A 22,649-nucleotide genomic window follows, 5' to 3' on the forward strand; every position below is an offset into this window, starting at 1 on the left:
AGGACAGTGAAGAGCAGGGACACTGTGGTGGGCAAAGCATGCGACAGAGAGGGGAGAAGGCACAAAAATAACACTACATTTGGACAGTGCAGCAATAATATCATGAAGTAAAGAATTAAAGCAGTTCCCAGTTCAAATCATCCTGCAGTAACATGTTCATCTCTTTGCAGAATAAGGTAAGGAAATTTAGTGGCTAAATGAAAAGGACAGCAGACTTGAGCCATAACAGAAAAGAGAAAATGCAGGCTAGGGGACAAAGGGTGTTCTGGGGACCCTTCTGAACTAGACAACCCTTGTAGGCTAAACTACAAAAATATGTGTCAAAAATGTGTACAACACTTTTAATTTAAGTGCTAACTTCTCAGGACCTAAGAAAATTATCACCTTTAAGTGTCTTCAATAGTAGCATTGATCAGTGAACTGTATTTAACAGTTTTACAGTAATCAGTGAGTAAAATGCTATAATCAACTAGCATGATTAATACACAGCACTCCCAACATCCCCCAAACCAGAGTGACAGCTATTTCACCATTCCACCTCAATACACAAACTCAGTTCATTCCATCGTTGTGTCCACCTTTAGCAAATACCTTGATCTCTTGGAGTAAAGTGACTTTCTCTGCCATTAATCATGCAAGTGCATAACACACAGCTGGAGTGAAAAGATGCTCAGAAGAAATGATAAAGAACAAAGATTCAGCATGCACACCCATTTGCTCACTTCAATGGAAGTGTTCCCCAGGTATTGATGACAAAACTACCTCCAACTTCTTAAAAATAATTCCCAGTCTTTGTCTTTTTATAGCACTACTTCCTTCCCCAAACCAAGAAATCAGACTAGGACAGCCATCACATAACATCACAGAATCTTTTCTCTTATGATGCATAATACCAAGAATGTTGAAATTTAATGTCTTATAGAAATTGAACTGAGTATGATCTAGCAGTTCATTTATTTTACAACTACGTTAGATCTTCCTGAACTTCTTGGCCTGACACAAATTGTGTAAGCAGATGGGCTACCACTGCTTTTGCCACAACTTGTGATGTCATTTGGCGTTTCTCTTGAAGATTAATGATTTTAAGTATTTTTTATTTTTATTTATGTTATGTTAGATATATTAAATAATTTATTTTATAAGTATATTCTAAATATATTTATACTCTTAAATACATATTTTTAAATACATATTTTTATTGTTATATTTATCAGTGTTTTAAATATAAATAATTTAATCTTCCAAAAGTATAGCATGTAACAGTACATTTTTGCAAGCTTTTAAAATTCGATTTTTTTTTTCTCTCTCCACTTTGGATTATAAATTAATGCAACTGTCTAGCAGTCTGGAGATCAAGACTGTGTATTAAAAAGTCCTTTTAACTCCCACTGAAAAGAAAGAAAAAGGAAAAAAAAAAAGAAGTAACTATTAAGAGAATGATGTCTCAACAATCAACTGTACTGAATTCAACCACTGAAGTTTAGGTACTGCATAATTACATATATTATAGTTGCTTCTGTTTTCTTCTGATCTGCTGCACACTTACTCCAAAATATATAATGAGGTAATCAGTGAATACAAACATGGGATAAGGGTACAGTTGTAACTGAAGGTGTTACAAACATGATACTTGGCAGAGCACAGACACTCTAGAGCTTTACATTGAGCAGCGTTTGTCTCCAGAAGCACTTCCAGATGCACACCCCTCCATGCTCTCTTCCCTAATCCTCTCATTCATACAGCTACATGCATAAAAACCACAAAGACACTGATTTACATAAAATTATCTCACTCCATTTTATTTAAGATTTTCTCCTCCAGTTAGTAAAAGAAAGATGTGTCTCTCTTTATACATATGTACAAGTTCAGTTACAAAAATAGACAGCACATTCAAAGAGAAAAAAAGGCTTGGCATTTGTCTGATTCCCTCTAAATATCATATATACATGTGAATAGAAGGGGAAGGGGGAAGTCTTCATGAGTTAATTAAACATCACCTCCCCCTCAATTATCCCCTGCAAATCTGTTCAAAAATCAATCTAACTAAACTCAGTTCTGCTATTTTCAGGTGTGCAAATTAGAGGCAGAACCAACAGGAAGCACTTGCTCTACACTGTAGGATGCCAGGCAAAGGATTTGGGGTCAGAAAAAAATTATAATAATAATAAAAAAATCATCTTCCACTGTCACAGCCCAGACCTGCAACTCAACTTGCTTCTCTCAAGGGATGAAAGTGCCCCGGCAGGATAGCCTCTTAATTCAATGTGTGAGACGGAACAACTGTCCCACACCTAAATCTCAGTGCAATGCAGACAACGCTTACAGCAAAGCAAGGGGCTACGGGCAGGGTTTGTGCATCAAGAATAGGGAAGGAGCAACCAGGGAACAAGAACATGGATGGGTGCTGGCAGCATGGCCTTCTATCAGCCTCATGGGACACGGCTACCGCCCGCAAACTGCGGTGAACTCAACCACGCCAGTATGTGTGATGATCACAAAGATGAAGAGAAAACACATTGCAAGAACAGTCAATGGGATGGCCGGGATGTGAGACGATTTTTTTCCCAGGATTTGGCTGGAAGAGGGAATGGCACAGTTCTCTCTCTCTCAGGATTGTTTTTCATTGCTCCTCTCACAGCACTGCAAGGTGCAGATCCATGCTCTGCTACGGCACGGTAAGAGAAGCAGCACAAACTCCTCCTCAGCACTTCAGTTTTCCTTCTTTTCGAGATTCGTACAAATAGAGCATTATTTTGCTTCTAAGAGTTCTGTGCACCTCAAAAATGAGAGAAATCATTCTGAACATGGTGAATGTTCGTGCTGATGAGAACTCTGAAACGCAAACCCATCACTGGCCTGTGGTTTCTTCCACTGTGTGAAGCAGAGGCTGTGCTGCTGCTCTCACGAGGCCTGACAGCACACCCTGTATTCTGCAGCTCTGAACATCTTCCTGACAAATGGTGCTGAAAAGAGTCGGCTCCCTGGAAACCACCTGAGACACCTTCCTCTGAATTTCAAGTCTTTAAAGAACCCAGAGACCCACACCAGAAGAACCCAAGAATTTTTTTGATCACACATCATCTTCAGCATAGCTCCCAATTACTCCTGCATGTTCACTGACCAGCTGCCAGGACAGAAATGTCTTCTAACTCAACAGGATTCTCCTGGGGTTCAGATACTGATTTCATAAGACAAAATTAATGCTGGGCTCCACCTCAGGCTACAAGAGAGGAAGTATATTGGTGTGACTTCAAGCACACACAGCCGCAGGATATTGCATGGAGTAGTTGGATGCTTTCTTAGCCCAGACTCCCTTCCCTCCTTCTCGCAGTGCCTGCAAAGATAGTTTTTTGGAATACACACAATCAAAGTGCTCACATCAACCACCCACTCCCATTGTGCTGGACAGCAACAAGGCATTTGTTAGCATGCCTTTAACTGGCAGGGTGGTCTACTCTGAAAGCCAACACAGTTCAGACAAGTTTTGGGGGTTCAAAATTACTACCGACCACCTGAGGGGTGGGCACCTTTGCTTTGCTTCCGAATTGAAGTTTCTGATATGAGACTGCTGGTCAGGTTTAAACTTTTGGGGGTCCCACAAACACTGTTTCCTTTGCTCAAAGGGGAGCTCAAGGGAGAGGAGGCGCTTGAAGGTCCAAAATCTGCAAGTCCAGAAGGCCGAATGATTGCTGTTTGTAGAGGGCTACTTGCAGACATGCCTAGCAACAGAAAAGAGAATCACATTCTACATGAGCATATTATTCCACTTGTAGTTCTTCAGCAGCAGACAATGTATTAACAATCAGTCCTAAGACCACTCTGTATTCATGACCTATGACAGTTTAATGCAGAGGGACATCCTTAAAATACAAAACATCTCACAGTTATACCCTGGGCTATCTTCAGCTGGTGTAAAGCTGCAGCTCAATCACCATCAGTTTAGCAGGTTTTGGAATGTGATACTGTAACTTCAACATGATGCAATGCAGGAAAAGCACATGGCATGAACAACACTATCTGATCTGTCTGAACACCACATAAAAAAACCCCCCAAACCAACAAAAAAACCAACAGGAAAAATATTTGGTATGAGATAATTCTAAGGGCAGACAAAACTCAAGGTCACCTGAGGTAAAACTGACTATCCTCTCACATGTCACACTTTGTATTGCCTGAATCTCAGAATATAATGGACAAGCAATACCAAACACACAACACTTTTAACCTATCTCCTGATGGGCTGTAAGCAGCCATCTCACAAGCTCAGGCGGGTTGTGCTCTGGGCAGCCTGGTGCCCCACGTACCTTTGGAGACGTTGTACCCGTAGGCTGCGTACGCTGCTGCAGAGGCCGCCGCTGCCCCCGCCTTGGCCCCTGCCATCGCTGCTGCGCTCCCCGCTATCGACTTCCGGCTCCTGCCTTTCCCAGTGCCACCTTTGGAGCCACCTTTGGGACGACCACGGCTTCGACTCGACTGGCCTCTCACAGCGAGAGATGTATCTTGCATTGAAACGCCTGACCAAGGACAGAACGTTAAAACTGTGACTCACAGTGTTTCACATGCCTCAAGAGTGCAGCATCAAAGCTGCCTACCAGCTACATTAATACTGTTCCCATGTGGCATTTACAGTAACAGGGACACTGTTAGCAAGAAGTGGCCTCATGAAAAGAAATTATGTATACAAAACTTCACTCTTCAGCAACAGTATCTTATTAACTTCGACTACTTGTATTATAATAAATCCAACCAACAAAGAGGTGGAGGATTCCCAGTTCTACTTCAGGATGATGCATTTTCATATTTGAAGATGGAGATGCAGTTATCCTCCATCTGCTATCTCTGAAGAAACTCATCATGAACTATGATTCTACTTATTTCACTGTGGAAAACCACAGTAATTAAAACCACCTGACATTATTTAAAATTACACTGCACTTGAAAAGAACTGCTCCAACCACCCACCGGAGAACTAATTATTAACCCAACAGCAAATTCAAGGAAAAGCTTAGAGATTAATAGTTCTCTGCTTGTCTGTAATTCGGTTAAAAACTTAAGAGAAGGAGAGCCTTCCATAACATAGGAACAAAGGACACAACATTTTGAAGTAACTAACACAGAAAAGAGATAAGTGTGGTAATGACAGACTATAAACAGACTTCCTATCAAATCAGAAGTAACTTCACAATGGAAAGGCAATTATTTTCCCCCTAAATCTTGCCAATCCTCCATATATCCTGGGTAAAATGCAGAAAACCTATCATTCAGCCATGCAAAATAAGGTTTAATAAACGTCAGTAATAAATCAAGGCAAGAGTACTGACCATTCACGGTGTCTGAAACTGAGCCAGTAATGGAAGCAGGAGAGTTTGTTGCCCTTGACTGAGGTGCTGAAGAAGCTGGATCATCCACAATCACAAGCATATCATTACTGCTCTCATCGGGAGGGATAGAGCCCATATGTAATTCACTGCTGATGGATATCTGAACACGACGAAGAACAAAGCCATCAGTTTCTCAGGTTAGGAAAGGGTACAAAAATAGTAACATCTTCAAAACCTATACAATCACAAGTAATTGGGACTTGTTCTTTCCCATTTTCTCTACAACACCAGCATGAGCATGATACATCATCTGCCTGATCACACCACACTTTATTTACATGCTGAGCAGCAGTAAAGACCTCCACCCACTATTTAATTTCAATTCATGAAAATACACGTTAAGTTACGAAGCAAAAGACTAATGAGCTCAGCAGAGATTTAAGTAAAGTGCTGTTCAACTGTGCATTTTCAACTGCATAAGAAAAAACAGGATTCTTAACCCATTACTACTGCTAATAAATATCTTGATCAATAAAGGAACAGTACAATACAGAAATCTTAATTGACATGGCACAGAACAAAATAAATTTGCTGCTAAAACCAATTTGCAATTCTTTACACACAGATGAAGGAAAATAAGATGTGCACCATTGAGAATTTTTTATTTAAATTCCAGAGAAGAAAAACCACAATAATTCAGAACCTGATGCAAGTGAGGAAGCAGAGATGGAGGCACAGATGTGGCTAGTGAGGGGCACTTACAAGGAATGTCAAGGAGCTATTTGAGGGATACTGTTTGGCTCAGCAGCAGAGTGTTCTTGCTATGGAAGATATTGGTATGGGAGAGGGCACATGGTTATAAATGTGAGGATGAGAAAGGCAGGAAAAAGGGACAAGAAAGTAGGAAGAAAGTAAGTGGGACTCCAGTTAAGAGTGGAAAAATTTCATGGACTGGAAGGGAGGAAAGTCAGGGCACAAATTCACTGTAAAAAAAAGGGAGGTAGAGGGTGAAGGAAGGGGGGAATAACAGAATGTCAAATAACATGAGGAGCTGTAAGGCAGCTTAGTAGCAGCTGTTGCATTTTCAATAAACTATTTTCATTTGCATGGTTCACCTTTAAGGCACATCACTTCCCCACACACTCAAAGCTCTACAAGAGCTGAAGTAACAGACAGCAAGAATCCTATAAGATGTAGGGCCACAACTGAAACAGTATGTGGGTTAAAGCAGCAGTGAGTCTTACCTCACTGAAAGGACTGGGCATGGCAGAGTCTACACTAACGAAAGAGTCATCCCCATCAGCAGACAGGTTGGAGTTATCCGCTGAGGGAACAAATGGGATCACAAGGTTCATGCTCTCTTTCTTCCTCTTCCCATCCAATTCATCTTCCTTCTTCTTCTGAAATAAATGAAGTAATACCAGGGAAGAAAAGGCAATAAAATAGAAGAATGGGAACAAGCAACCCAAAATCCAGTGCAGTATTTAACTCAAGGAATGCCACATGAAGAATTTCCCAAAACAAGTTTCTGAAGGATATGGTAACAGATCCCCTAAATGCTCCTTCTTTAGATTTCAGAAGGGATATTTTTTGTTTTTGTTCATAAAATAGCTGGAATGATGGAGTGTTACTCTTACAAAATTACTTTGATTTCTAGTACCTTTTGGAATGAGCTAGAAATTCTTTACCATTACACAAAATTCCTATTAATTAATGCAAGGCCTCCCTGTCTTAAAAACTCAGAATTTTCATAAACTGGTTTTAGGGATGCTTTTTAAACAAACTGATCTTCCCTAGTTCCACAGAAGCCTCATAACTATATGGGTTTTACCCATGTTTGGGGCTTCCTTTACATTCCCCTTTTGTCCTTGCAGAACAAAATCTTGATAAAGTCACCAATTTAATGATCTGTTGATTGTCAGATTTGCTTGGACAGGCAGTACTTCCCTATTTTTGAAGTTGCTAATGACTAAAATACAGGTAACTATGCGTTACTTATTTTGTAATATAAATAACAATTTATATTGTTCCTTCTATGTAAGGAACTGCCACAGACTGACTTTCAACAGCAAAGGCAAGAAAGTTTACACATTAAGACTCCCTTGGCATAAAATGTTTCCACATTCCTTCACAGTGATCCTGAAGCTCTTCTGGCTCTATCACTGACACAGGCAACTTCTCTCTATCAAAGTACCTTCTCAGCATATTTTTCCCTTTTACGTTTACGTTCCTTCACACGATTTGTTTCTTCCTGTTGTCGCTTCTCTTCTTGACGCTGACGCACTGTTTGAAAAGAAATACAAAGCTGTCGCACCACTGGAAAGATATTTCTTATTCTTTTATGAATCTTACTAGAAGTTCTAATTCCAACAGAACTGAGAAGAAAAGTCAGTTGTATTGAAACTAAAACACATTGAAAACATTACTCTATTAAAACTATTTGTTTCCAAGTCACTAAAAAGTCTTACAGGGAAATTCTTCCCTTAAGCAACATGAAAGAGTATGTCTCTAACTTCAAAAATATGATGAAATACAGCACTTTTACTAATACTTTTCTTGTCACGACCTACATAGTTCTTGTCAAAGCTCTGTCATTCAGGAACAATGTAATGATCCTGAATGAGTGCCAATAAAAACTTAATCACATCATCATGTCTCATTCTGCACAATTTCATTCAGCTCAGCAGTGGTATCAAACCAGCTTGTACTAACAAGAGCTGGCAATACAAAAAGAGACAGGAAACAGAAGTTGTTATCAGCAATACATGTGTTTGTAGAGATAAAAACACAGATTTCATAAGGTAATGAAGTGGAAAATGGGGGAATTGCTGAAACACCAATTTCACATACATTTCTTTTCTAGTTCCTCATCATCCAGCAGAAGGCTGACCACTTCTTTTGGCTTCAAGGTGTCAGGTTTGAAATTGCCACCTGAAATAACCATTCGTTGAATCTAGAAGGGAAAAAACAAGGGAAAAAAAAGAAAAATTAGTCAAAGCAGCCATGAAACATTTCTCATTGCCCATCACTGAAAGCCAGCTGCAAAAATCATGCAAGTACATCTCTCTAAGTCAGACTTGATCCAATTCCCCTGTCATATCAAAGTTAGTAGCAAAATTTCACAGTTAGCAACTGAGAAGAAAGCAGAGAATTACCATCTCTTATGGAAAGTTACATTTTTTCTGAAGCAGTATGTAATAAAACTGCAAATTATAATAGTATTAATTAATATACTGCTGAACAAAACAAAACAAAAATACAGCAACAGCCCTCTCAAGTATAATTTACCCATTCAAATTTTCAAGTAACCGCACAGAGGATCATGAAGATCACATTCTTAGAGGGTGCAACACTTCTAGTCTGCTTGACTGAAAATTTTATCTCCATCCTGGGTCAGCACTGCAGTTTAAGCAATTCACTGGGCCTCCACTACTACAAATGTATTTAAAATCCCAACAACTAAGAAGAGTTGTAACGTAAGAGAAGAGAACAAGCTTTAACATAAGGCAATTTCAATGATTTGGATCACCAGCAGAAGACTACACCTAATTTTCAGGCTGAATTCAGATAACTCTAGTGTGGTATCTCAGAAAAAATGCTTTCAACAAGGGAAATGTGAATGTATTCAGTTGCTGCAACATCACAAGCAGCATCTGAGTAAGACAAAAGCTAGAAGAAACTCAAGTACACAGAACATCTGAATGTTGTATATAGTGTACCTACTGCTACCAAAAAACATGAATCTCCTTAGTTATTTTCTTGCCAATAAAATATCATGAGGTCTAAAGTTCCTAGTACACTGCTTGATGCTGCAGGACACTGAGCTTTTCTGGCAACCCTCACACCTCAAATAATTTCCACTTGATTACCTTCCAAATGTCTTTAAAAAAAAAAAAATCAGCTGTTGTGTAACATGAGAGGAATCAGTAAATCTGACACAGCAAAGACAGAAGCCCTAGTCTTAAAGAAGCCTGAGTAGTTTCACTGCAACATAACGAATGATTTTCATGAAGTCATACTGTAAATAATTAACTTCTTTCCAGTTCACATAATGTCACTGGACTGTTGCTGTGTTAGAGACAGATATTTGAACAAAGACACTTCCTTTTGCCTTCTCTTCTGTTTCTCTGCAAGACACTTTTTCTCTCTTTACTCAAGTTGATAGGTGCTTTATGATTCCATTCCTGTAACTTCTCATTCCAAGTGAGCCCCTTATCCCTACCTCACTCTTCTCCTTTGCCCGCTGTAGGATGCGCTCCTCAATGGTGCCTTTACAAATCAAGCGGTACACGGTGACTTGTTTGGTCTGACCCAGCCTGTGGGCCCGGTCCATGGCTTGCTGGTCTACTGTTGGGTTCCAGTCACTGTCATAGAAAATTACCTGCAAGGCAACACCAGAAAGGATTAAATAGGAACATACTTTTACAGCATCTGGTGATTAAACAAACAGAAATCCAGTATACTCATAACAAGAAAAACTCAGTCACGTTTCACAGAATTACAGCCCTACTGTAGGCTATGTTAAACTAGCTTTGCCCAGTCCTGTGAAGTCTCTTCTACTGCATTTCAAGTGAATTCAAACTAACTGACACTACGAATGTTTCAACTTCCACAGAACATCTTTAGTATCTTCTTAAACAGACCTGATTGCGAGGCACAGAATTCCTAAGTTTCTTAACACATTAAATCACTATCAAGGAACAACTGTAGACTAACCACATCATGGATGCATTTTAGTGTTACTTACCATCCATCATATCAGAATTTCATGCAAAAAGTATTACTCCAATTTTTATTCAAAATCTAGATAAAGTCTAACATTCCTAGTACTTTGACTATAAAAAACTGATATGCCACATTAAATTCACACTGCACTATCACTCTAATAGTACTTTATGCACAATAAGCATAAAAACCAAAAGCATTTTAAAAAAATTTAGATGGCAAAGCGAAGTATTAAGAAAGCTACACAGAAAAACACAGACCTAAAAGTGCTCATGCAAGGAGCCTGCGTGAGCTACCACCTCTTTATTTCTTCTTTTAAACCCTGGAAGTTCTACAGATACTTGTTTTCTTTTGATTTCTTGTGACTGACAGCAACATAAGATAGGATTTTTTTGATTCAGAGATCTTTGGTTTTGTGTAGCTACAGACTTGAGGTCAAAGCTGCAAGCACACCAGGTGCAGGTTAGAAGCACAAGAATAGCTGTTAAGGAAAAGATGAATGGTTCATCAGTATTCCTTCCCGAGCGATTAGCAGCAGCTGCTCCAGAGTACAAATCCTTGCAATTCACCTAAATCAGTCTATCTTTACACCTCAGGGGAAGAAATTTACCCTTCCTGAGTAGCTGATCCTCAACTACAAATGGTTTCCTACTTTTGTAGGCATTGCTTCATTTTGGGCACAGAAAGGGTAACTGATAACTACTCCAACTGGTGCCTTTGCAACTGAACCTTAGGGGCAAAGGGTCATTCATACAGTGAATGCTGTTTCATCTAAGCATCATTTGCACCTGTAAATCCTTTCAGTAATCCAACTCCTTTCTGGACTCTGGTACTGAAGTATGCGCAGAATGGGAAGAAATTTCCAACTGTAACCAAAAACTGTGTACCAAAATGTCCAATATTCTACAACTTTATCATCACGAAAATATTACATTGTGAGTCACAAAGTGAACAGGCTATGCAATTTCACAATGTGAATGGCAGTACTAAAAATATTGATCAGTATGGGCAAGAGAGTGCCAACTTCCACACAGAATGACCAATTTTCCCACATAAATTGTTATCAAATTTCACCCACCGTATCTGCCGCTGTAAGGTTAATGCCCAAGCCTCCAGCTCTTGTACTTAACAGGAACACGAAAATATCATTCCTGTAGAGGAAAGAGATTAAATCCCCTTATTTTGTGCATGAACTAGGAATAACCACGGAAGCAATTTTTGACCCATATGAAGCAATCAGGGCTATTTCTATTACCTGAACAGTTCAGAACACTTTGTGCTGTTTATTCTCGGTCAAGGGAAAAAAACATGAAAGAGTGAAAGAAGGTAATCTACAAATGAGGACTGTCTGAACACGTAAACATTCAATTCACAATAGCAGTTTATTAATGTGTACCAAAACAAACCAGGGCTTGTTTAACTTGCCCACACTGGAAAGTAAGATTTCATATAGACAAAGAGCAATCTGTTGTTTCACAGAACTGACCAGATGTTAAAGACATCTTGCCTTAATAATACACAACCGATAAAAAAGAAAAATAGAAGTCAAAACTGTGTAGGTGCAAGTTTTGTTCTAAATTTGGTGCTTTGAACAGAACAAACAAGGAGACAATCCTATACGTAACATGACCATGTACTGATGAAAAATCAAGTGATAATAGCAAAAACAAAGTTTCTGCTAAGGTTGTGAACTGCACCAGTGTCTCTGCAGGGTCAGCAGTATTGAGAAGTGTTCAACACTTTATGGATCTGTGAACAGGCTGACACAAAGCAGATAGTACACTAGTAAGGACTCCAAAGACATTGACACATTGTCCTCTGCTTAAGAGAAGACAGTTTAGAACGCCACATCCTTTTGGTACTACACTATCTGAACAACTCAGCAAATGTAAAATCAGAAAAGTACCAGAAACTCTTGCTGAATGAATGGGAAGGTACTAAAACCAAGCTGTCGATCTTCAGACTTTACCTTGCAGATAACAAAGCCAAAGGAGTCAACAGGTGCCTGTTTGCACTGAAGGTAATCCTTGGCCAGGTAATCTGTTCTCTTGTAACAATAGTGGGATGTGTGTACAGTCACCTGAACATCCAGCTGTGAAATGCTTCTGGATATGCCATATGGGAAGGAAAGTGGACAGAGCCACAGACTACGTGAACAAATTATCATCCCACAGCCATATATTTTCAGCACCTTGCAAGGATATCCTGCAGAACAGTTTAGTCTCAGTCATGCTTTTTTCCCCTGGAAATATTTCTCAGAAGTAAATCATGTGTAAGAGGAACTCAACTAACGTTTTAATAGGAATTCTTGTTTAGATTGGCTAACCTACATTTCAAAGGGATTTCCTGCTGAAAATATTATTTTTCTTCAGTTGTTTTATTTGTTATTAAATACAAATTCTTTTAATTAATAAAACCATTTTTTTTCCACTTCTTGTGGTTAAAGGGCCTTACAACAGGACGAAGCGTCAGGATTCCAGGAGGACATCATAACCTGCAATGAATTTGTTTCTGACACCTGAAAATAGGCAGAAAGAAAGGTACTCCATGGTCCTCTCACTTACTTCTGAGCATGTTCAAATTCACTAGAAGACTCATCATTGCAACACAGCCCTTCAGGTCTGTCAGCCTCGTGAACCAGTGACCTGAAAGGCTTTGACTCCTATCTTCAGCTACAATACTTTGGGACCACTAACATAAGGAATTTTCACAAGTTTTGAATGTTGCTTTCACCCTATGTGAATGTTGCTATAAATAACTATCTATGAACCACCTAACTCCACTGAAATAGGAAAGTGACCTTCTTACAAGCTCACATCAACATGCAGGAAGGATAACCCTACTGTGAACTACCATACCAAAATGACATCGTATCAAGCCATACCTCATGATTAAAAGGGAACTTAACAACCATAAACTCAATCATTATAAGTAATGTGCTCTGATTAGCTTATTAAAATTGTCAGGATCCATTTTGGTTTACTAAATGAGAAGAGCTACTCTACCTTTCTAACTAATAAAATCACCATTTTATCTTTTGTATACTAGTTTAAGGTTTCTCCATAAAATATGGTTAAATGGTTTGTTTTGCAGAAAACTAGGTCACTTTCAGTACTCTATCAAATGCAAGATTTTCAGTCTCATCTTTACAGTGCCAATTGTCAAAGCATTTAATAACCACTGGACATTTGCTGCTTTTCTATTGAGCTTCTTTCTAAGCAACAGCCTATTTGGGTTGGAAGAAGTACAATAGGTGGCTACACTAAAACTGCTTCCAGTACTGTCTCACAGATTCATATCAACACCACTGACTACTGGTCAGCAAATCACCAAGAAACTGTTTCAGATAAATTAGGTCAATTTGATATAAGAAAAGATAAGTGGGGATTCCATTTATTTCCATTACATCTTACACCAATTTCTTAGGTACATTTCAGCACACACACCTTGCAAAATACATTACCTGTTCTGAAAATCTGCTACCATGTCCCTTCGTTCTGAAATCTTTGAAGAGCCATCCAATCTCATGTAGGTATGTTTCCTATAAACCATGTATTCCTGCAAAGAACATGCACCAAAAAAATACAGTTGTTCTTGAAACTATTCAATCTTCATTCTTTCAGAACCCCTGCTACACACAATTAAAACAGGATTGCTAATTACAAGGTTCCATAAACACCATCAACAAATGTTCTGTAAGCAATACTTGACAATAATACAATCCAGAAAGTAAAGCTACTCAATCATATGTCGGCTTCTGCATCTCATGTAAGACATGTAAGAGATAAATGACAATGTCAGTTCAGAGTTGGGGATTCATTTGCTGCACTGCAGATATAGTCCATGTCTTTTTCTATAAATAAATAGGTAAACAAAAATCACCAAAATGGGAGGTTTGTTTTCACAGAGTCTAAGTTTTTACTAAATCCCAAGTTTTTACTGTGCAAGCAAACCTTTCCAAACAAAACAATTGCACCTGCTCCCCATTGATTTTTATACCATTTGACTACTGGTTTTAAAAATCTGGTGCTATACAATGTCTGTCCAGGCTCTATCTCAGCAGGGAAGAGCCTGTGAATCTCCTGCATTTGAGAACACTGAACATTACTGGGTGTGTCAGCCCACAGCTACTGCCAAGCAGTGGAACTGAAACCATTGCCTGAGACACCAATCAAATGGCATCAGCTAGGAATGCTGTAAGCAAAGACTTTTTCCACTGAGACATATTTTTCATGCTCTAAGGTTCTCAGCATTTTTTGATACCTGTGCAACTATCAATAAAATCTGAATTACATACAAAGCTCAAATAACCACAGTTTTCCTGGACAGATATCCTCTGGGGTGCTTAAAAAATGGGATCCTTGCTTGGCTGACAAGATGCAACACCTACTGGTTACGTGAGTTAGGTTTAACCATGCTGGTGCATGAGTCTTTCTGAGATGCCCTGAGTGCAAATGAAGATAGAAAGGAACAGATAGCACTTTAGCAGCAAGAACTATTGGATTCATCTTGCTCAAAGACACAGTGCTCAGCAGACACAGAACTGATGTGCTGTGAGAAGACATGGCAGTGCTTGCACTCTAATTAACCTTCTGACAGTACCATGCCCAGTTCTCCTTTTCACCTATCCTTCAGGGCTCCTGATCCCTTTGTGTTCTGCAGAAATAGTGAAAGAGCTGCCATATTATAAGGAAACTGAGAAAAAGCCTGAATGTCCTAGGACGACTTTATGATGCTTGTATCCCCAATCATCTGTTCTGTTTATGCTGCATATTAAGTTCTGCACCTTTAAGACTGGTTCTGAGAGCAAAGGGGAGGAAAAAAATGACGCTTCCTGATGCAGATGAAGCAAGCTTCAACATGAAGCAGATGAAAGAGAAAATTCTGTAAATAAAACAGTGTGGAAATGGCCAAATCCACTCTTGGACTACCTCTATGAAACAGAGCTCATGGCTAGTAGGATTTCTGGAGTACAACAACAGAAGTTCAAAGCAGAGAACAGCTCCTTCACCACACAGACCAACAAATCGTAATTACCTATTAATTTATTCAATTTCTATGACAGGTTTCTGTCACCAGCTAAAACCAGAGAGGTGGAGTTGTCAGTTAGGCACTATGCCACCTTTTCACCAGACTAGATCAGTTCTTTTACTGTTATCTCAAGAACCTTTTCCTCTCACTTCTTTGTTACTGTCTTTATCTGCCTTTATGATGATTCAACCTTTTGATCTTGATTTTGTCTTCCCTCATCTGTTAACCATCTTTTCATTATCTGTCTTCTAAACAAACTTCAGCACAAACAGAAAACAACTTCTTTCATTTCATCAGGTGCATTTATCCTTATTCCAGACTTCAGACATTTTCCACAAAGGCACAAAGTGTAAAAGAACAAGCTATCGTATGCCTGCAGTACAAGCATTTATTCCCCCACGTCTGCAAACTAGCTTTGTTCATTAACCCTTAGCTAATCATCTAACAGGTTCTGGTCTGCCTCCATCCACCTTCCTCTGATCAAGGTGGATACTTCACAGTAGTGCAACAGTGCTCATATAAAACATCCTTTTGCCATGAACTGGTTTTGTGCAGTACTTTCCCAAATATTAACTGTACACCCTTTCAACTCAGAAAAAATGTACTCCACACTGCAATTCATACTACACTTCTCAGCAGGCCAGTGCTCTGATCACTCCCAGAAACGGCATGCTTTTAGCTAAAGAGAGAACTCTGATGGCAAGAAGATATTTAGAAGTAAATATACCCGGTCTCTACTGCAACTGTGGAAGACACTTGATGACGGCTCATTTATCTAGCTCCCCACAGGGAATGATGGGGTGGGGGGAAGCCTCACAGGGAGGCCTCAGTCTCATACAGACATCTTGTATTACACTTGCTTGAAAAATCTGCCTGCCAGTCTTGCTTAATGTAAGGGGTCACCAAGCCACCAGAAGCATCAGTCTAGGACAAACAATGAAACCCTTGCAACAATGCACCTATACAGGAAACAAACAACACACGATGACCTGAGGATGGTAAGAATGTAGTAGAATGCAGCTGCTAAAGCCAGTGCTCTTCAGGGCTTCCACACTGATACCTTCTCAGGAAAACGTTTTCCCTTCATATTATTTCACAGACTAAATTGGTAATTCTTATGTTTTCACGCAACTCATTAACTTTCGGTAGAGGATAACCAAGACATTTTACTTCATGCAGAACATAATTCGACCCCTCATCTCATGAATACAATCTGATAACCACTGAAACCATGAACAATTACTCTTACAGAAGAAAGAAATCACATGGAGAAAAACAAGCAAAATCTTTTAAAAGTATGAAATACACATCTGCATGAAAAAACAATACTGAAATAATAATTTATCCTATTCTGTTGAAAGAAAATAATTTTCCTCTTTGTATTTATACCTGTTATTTTATAATGGCTAAACTACACAGCAGCTCTTCAGATGAAGCTACATAAAACAAACATGGTTTTATAACTTTGTAAGCAATGTGCTTTGTGCTCTCTGCCCCGCATAGATTAAGTTAATGAAATATAGTCCAAATACTGTTAAAGAAGACATCCTGTGTTTTTTCATATTCAAGTAGGCAGATATATTTTGATAGATCAGGAAAAAAATAGATATCTACAGATACACAACTTTTGGAAGGACTTTCTTATTAATGGAGTCCTTACTTGATTTTTAGCTTGCTTAACTTCAGCTTCTGTTACTTGGGTGGGGAGAAAGAAAAACAGAAGACTTAGTAGGTGGCTTATTTGGATAACAAAACACAAGTGAAGTTAAACACTCAAGAGATGGAATAGCAAAATGGTGTGCTCACAAGTCTTTCAAATGGAATGCTAAGAGAAAAGACAGAAGCGCTAAACAGCTTTATGAGCTTCATGGTGTAATGCAGGCTATCAACAAACCTACACCATGTCCAACATTTGCCAAAAAAAGAGGCATACAAAGCAATGCTAGGCAAAGCGCCAACATACAGAATTGCAACCATGCAAGTTCTGTTTTTCCTCACAGCAGCAAAAACAAAATTCAGCTTGTGATTTGTTATTGAACTATTAACTGCTGACCTCAAAATACTCTCCTGTTCATACAGAACCCATGACTTAGGCAGCTATTGATTCAGGCTTCTCACTTTTTCTCTTCAGTTTATTGTGGAGAAGACAGTATCTTAGCCCTTTGATGGCATGGCTGCTCATCAAATAAAGACTTGTTTTTCTTCAGAGGCAGAATGTTTGCTTTTGAATTACAAGTTATGACTTTATTCTTACTTCTTTCCTACCCCATATGCCAGAGTACCTCTTAATGTTTACAGAACTTCTGCAGAGGAATCAGGTATTAGAAGGAAATGGTAAGAGCCTGTGAAATTACAAGCAACATAAACACTGTAAAATTTGCCACTGTTCTCCTCCTTCCTTCCAATAAAAGGGCATGCAGGTACCAAATGAAAAAAGAAGGAAGAAGGTCAAACTAGCCAAAGAGGATAATTAAGCCATGCAACCTCTTGCCACAGGGAAGTGCAAATGCCAGCATTTAAAAAGGTGTCAAGATGCAAATGAACAACTTCACGGAAGAAGAATCCATGTTGGACTACTGAGTATAGGAGGCATACTTGGTTCAGAAACCCCTTGAACTGCAAACTGCTGGAAATTGAGTGAGTAACGATGAAGCACCACTATTCTTGTACACCTCCCCCATACCATATCCTGTTATACACTGCTACCAGTAGAACACTAGGTTGCATCTTCGGTCTAACTTTGTATGGCAGTTCTTTTACTCTCATATTAATGCATTAACTGGGTAATCTCTGGTATAGTAATTTTATGTCAGGTTTGCTGCATGCAAATTATTGTACTTTCTCCAAAACAGTGTTGCTGAATCTCCATCTTCCTAATTTGTCTTCTGTCAGCTATAGCTCTCCTACCTCCAGTAAGTCAATCATCCGTGTCATCTGAGAGTAAATGAGAACTCTGTGTCCTTGAGATTTCAGCCGTGTCAACAGAAGATCAAGAGCATGAAGTTTTCCACTGTCAGTGATCAGACTCTCTTTATCTAAAAAGAAATAGAAGAAAAGCAGGTAACTAATAAAGCAAACCCAGATACATGCAACAAGTTATCTTTTAAGTTTTCCTAGCACTTCAATGCATTATAATCTCTGAAATAAGGAGGTGTGATGGAATAAACTGCAACATCCCCTCTGGCAGATACTTAAAATCACATGGTAACAGAAACTTTTGTTTGCTGGGATAGGGGCATATGTACATGCTCCACCTGGCAAAATCTCATTACAGACTGATCTCAAGTACGGGCTCAATCCTTTTTTTGGACAGCCATATCCCTCATTTAAGGTTTTATTCCGACCAGATCAACAAGCACTGTATGCCTTGACACTTGAAGAAATATTTTCCACTTCACACATGAAAATGCTGTCCTTTGCACATTTGCTGCTACCTGCTGCTGATCTTTAGACTTATCCTCTGCAGATCAAAAACCCTTCACTGTCCCAGAAAAGAAGAGCAGTTGTCTAAGTCACTGTAAAGCAACAATCCCCTTACTGCACTGCCTTCTTCTTCCCTGGCGTCTCCTTTTATTTTTTTTTCTTTCTTTTGTTTTGTTTAAGAAATGTTTCCAGATGGCAATCTTTTTAGTCACTTCAGATTTTATACTTAATGTCCTCTCTATTTCAGCACTGCTCATGAAGTATTTTTCAGGAAGGAGATCTTCCTGTTTGTACATTCTGTACATAAACTTCAGTAAACAATACATTACTGTTGAAAGAGGATGAAGAGAAATTTTCTTCCAAAAAATTATCTGTTGGAAAGGCCATTGATGATGCTCTATTCTTCTGGATGTCTTAGGTTTACAGCCAAAACGGAAAGCTGACAACTGCAGATGGTGCAGGCTAGTATTGAACCCAAGTATTTTCAACATATCTAGCAAGTAATGAATGTTCTCTAATGTCTAACAGGTAACACTTTTGCATACTTCCTGCTTCACAGAATGAATTAACTCTTGGAATGAAGAAAATTCAGCTTTCTGTAAGGCAGTTAACTGTCTCACCCAATATCCCAATTAAAAAAAAAAAAAAAGTTATACACAAAATTAATTCTTTCATGTGACCACCATGCATTTTAATATAACCAAAAGCAGGTTCATATTAGTAGAAGAGAGGAGTACAGATCATGTTACAGCACTCCTAAACAGATCTTAGAAGCACAGCAGGCAACACAGTCCATGAGCACCAAAGTGATGTGGTAGGTGTGCAGTGATGTGGCAGAGTAGTAAGCAATTCCTGCAATACAGCTACAGGCTTGCTAAGAAAAGGAATGCAGTCTTTCAAAAATATCTTTAGCTTAAATATAAATAATGGACTTGATGTTGGAATCCATATCAGAACATCAGAAAACGCAAGCAACCATCTCCTTTCTGAAATTCAAAAAATCGTGAGTTTCCATATGGTTTAAAATAATTAGCTATTCCACTTGCTCCATAAATCAATGCTTTAATTTATAACGCAGTGAATGCTCTTTCCTATGGTAACTTTAAAGCCATGCACCTGTAATTCACTAGCTGACAACCCAAGACAAGACAGGTCTGCTCTTTCTTGCTTGTCTGCCTTTCTAGATGGTGACTGTTTCTCCCCCTTTTGCTTTTCCTTTTGGCAACGATGATCTTGCTCTGCCCGGAGAAAGTACCACATCATTGCTTGAACTGTTAGCAACTACCTTAGGGAATCCATTAACTGGAGAGCCAAGGAAATATGTAAGGAAAACTCATGCCCACACATCAGTCTGGCATTTGTTCTAAGTGCAACATAATGTATAATGATGCACTCATCTCTAGAACAGCATTCAGTCTCAATTATATATAAATCATTAATAGCTTCATGCATTCTTCTAAGGAAAAGCAAATTTTCAACTCAGGCAATTAAGCAAAACTGAAATGACTTATAGCTAGTTGGTTTTAAAATATACCCATGGAAGCCAAAACCTCTGTACAACAGCAGTGTTTACTCTTTATACAAAATGTTATTTCCTTTAATTATAAATACAGCCATGAGATTCTGCTTTCATTCTAATGTTTTTCAGAACAAATTATATTGAGTGAAGCTACATGAAAAGTCTAGCTATACGTGACAAACTAGCATGATTATTAACCAAAAGCTATCTAACTGGAATAAAACTCAGACCCAACAGGGTCTGTTCAAAAGTCAGTGTTGACAGGATCAGATTAACATATTAGCAAGTTTCCAAAAGCAAAATGCTACTGTTTTTTTCATAAAGGCATGAATAAGTAGAATTAAGCTTTGCTAACTGGAAATGATGCATGTCCTTTGCTGCTGGCTCCTGAAGTCTCCATTGTGTAAGTTACTATTTTTAAATTGCAATGAAATGCAAATTACAAGTAAAGAATTTATTTGCAGATGATCTGAAAAGTTAGCAACTCGTTAACAGTTCATAAGTCATCCAATATTTTAGCAGCAGTACAGACTGCACTGGTGAGAAAGTTTTTCAGGTTTTTTTAGGAGAGCAAAACAGTACTAACAAAAAAGAGATTTATCATCTCTGGAAGAGAAAATCATTCGTCCTTAACCAGGCACCTTTAGGCATGATATCCTGATGCCATTGTGTTTTCCAAGATCAAGTATTTTTCCATGCTGAAAGCCTGCCATCTAGTGCTTCAAACAACAAATTCTGGAAAATGGTAACAGAAAATGTACTTTACTCATGCCACCTTCAGAAAACACCAAAATTATTCAAAAGAGAAAACCCCCTGTATCTTCCACCTCTAGTTTATCTCACTTTTATTTCTAATTTTCTCTTATGTAGGAGAAGGTAAAGACAAACTATTATTTTTTTAAAGGGGATTTCCCAAATTTGGAGTTCTACATGTTTTTACTTTTAATGATCAGCAACAACTTCAAATGACAAATTCTTTGGTGTTTTTTGTTGTGGGGTTCTTGCTGTTGCTGTTGTTTGTTTAAAAGGAACTTTTAAAACTTTAAGTCAGTCAGGAGATAGAGGTCCTCTACTGCATTGTCAAAGAGCTCTCCCTGGGACGCAATTTTTGGGTTCTTCAGCACAGCACAAAATAAACAAGAAAAATGAACCAGACCAAATGGCTTTCAGTTTGAAAAAAAACCAAACCCAACTGCCTCCAGCCATGCTAGGATATGGACATAAATTATCTACAAGGGGATACAGTGGGCCTGGGAAGAATAGTTACAAATTATTATGACTCAGAATAACCTTTGTCAGGAGCTCTGGCTGATGACTGTAGCTGGGCTCAGAGCTCTCTGGAGAATGAGAAAAAGTGCCTCTGGACATGCAAAAGCAGAGGAAAGAGAGATAAAGCCTGGGTTCCAGTTGACACCCCTGGTTCCCCTCCTGTTGCACAATGGGGTCAGTGAGGAGCTAGCTGGCTCTCACAGTAAACAGCCAGTGAGGCCGGTGCTTTTTATCGATACTAAAAGGACTCAGACACTTCCTGCCATTTAATCCAGGACCATTTTTCTTTCAAAGAACAGGAAAAACCTCAAGAGATTCCCACAGTGATCACAACTGAGCCTGCTGCCAGGGTACTGGGAACACCGAGTCTGGGAGAGGAAAGATCAGGGTTTAAGAGAGAGAGAGAGGTGTCCCCCTTTTCTTCTTGTCACCTATTTTGCCACAGACCTTCACAGTAACCGTTCTATTTGACATTTGCTAGACTTTAGCCTTGCAAATGGCTCCTTCAGCACATCACTCACTTTCTGTTAGGCACTGTGCCTGTTTCTGCACCTATGAACACAGCAGTCCCGTTGTGGTGTGTGCCCTCTCCTCTTAGAGCAAGTTTAGGTTTAAACACTACTTTCCACTTAATTAAAACACAGCTGTACAAAACTACTTTTTTACCCCACTTCTAGGTCCTACACTTCTTAAATTAAGCCAGCCTTATGTAAGACACTCATCCCAACCTCCTTCTCGACCAAATTCTGTTGTACTTTGACAACAATTTGCCTAACCTTGCACCTATTCTTTATGGAGCACCACTCCTGAAAGCTTCTTGCACCCTACCTTTATTTCTCTAAAATTTTTTTGCTGGTAACAAAGGCCACAACTTAAAATGGAAGTCTTTCAAGAGAATGCAGCCCTGTCTCTTTTTCGCATTGGCTATTTTTCTGCATTTCTCTAACCATGTCCTCTATCTTAATTTATCTCTTCAATACGTTCCACTTTTTTGCTACAGACACTCATTTTCTTTTTCCAAAAAACTGGCAAACAATTAAGAGAATTCCAGAAGAAATGATAAAATCATAAACCCTGACTGAGTATTAAACCAGTGCAAGCCCATGAAAAATGGTTTCTCTATTACTTAGGTAAAAATGTGCATGTGCTTCAAATGACTCCAAACGACTCCAAACACTTAAGAAGGGTCCCTTCTTAAACCAGACTGTAGCAAGCAAAAGGCCATTTTCCCTTCACTGTACTAACTTCCCCCGCCAAACATCCTTGACCCAAAAGGGTCTGGGAATAACTTTGCATCTGGCAGTGTAAGCTGTTTTTCCTCTTGGCTATCTATCAGATCTCTAGTACTTTCTGCAGAATTC

At 38.9% G+C, this 22,649-nt stretch overlaps 1 protein-coding gene across 2 annotated transcripts in view; it reads right to left on the reverse strand.

Annotated features, from left to right (window-relative positions):
- Positions 1–1,772: 1,772 nt before the first annotated feature.
- The window catches only part of INO80 (INO80 complex ATPase subunit), a 64,927-nt gene continuing 44,050 nt past the window's right edge, over positions 1,773–22,649 (reverse strand). Inside the window, exons 27-36 of one of the 2 annotated variants that reach the window (XM_066188061.1) lie at positions 17,985–18,112; positions 13,510–13,604; positions 11,125–11,197; positions 9,544–9,702; positions 8,172–8,274; positions 7,516–7,604; positions 6,566–6,718; positions 5,322–5,481; positions 4,305–4,514; positions 1,773–3,719 (exon numbers count right to left, since the gene is read on the reverse strand). In XM_066188061.1, coding sequence (XP_066044158.1) covers positions 3,502–3,719; positions 4,305–4,514; positions 5,322–5,481; positions 6,566–6,718; positions 7,516–7,604; positions 8,172–8,274; positions 9,544–9,702; positions 11,125–11,197; positions 13,510–13,604; positions 17,985–18,112 — 1,388 coding nt within the window. In that variant the 3' untranslated portion in view covers positions 1,773–3,501. Of the gene's footprint in view, positions 3,720–4,304; positions 4,515–5,321; positions 5,482–6,565; positions 6,722–7,515; positions 7,605–8,171; positions 8,275–9,543; positions 9,703–11,124; positions 11,198–13,509; positions 13,605–17,984; positions 18,113–22,649 lie in introns of both variants that reach the window. The other variant, XM_066188060.1, reaches the window with a different exon arrangement.

Source organism: Chamaea fasciata, unplaced genomic scaffold (assembly GCF_029207755.1).
Source record: "Chamaea fasciata isolate MVZ Bird 193981 ecotype frontalis unplaced genomic scaffold, bChaFas1.0.hap1 SCAF_7, whole genome shotgun sequence".
Taxonomy (NCBI): Eukaryota; Metazoa; Chordata; class Aves; order Passeriformes; family Sylviidae; genus Chamaea; species Chamaea fasciata.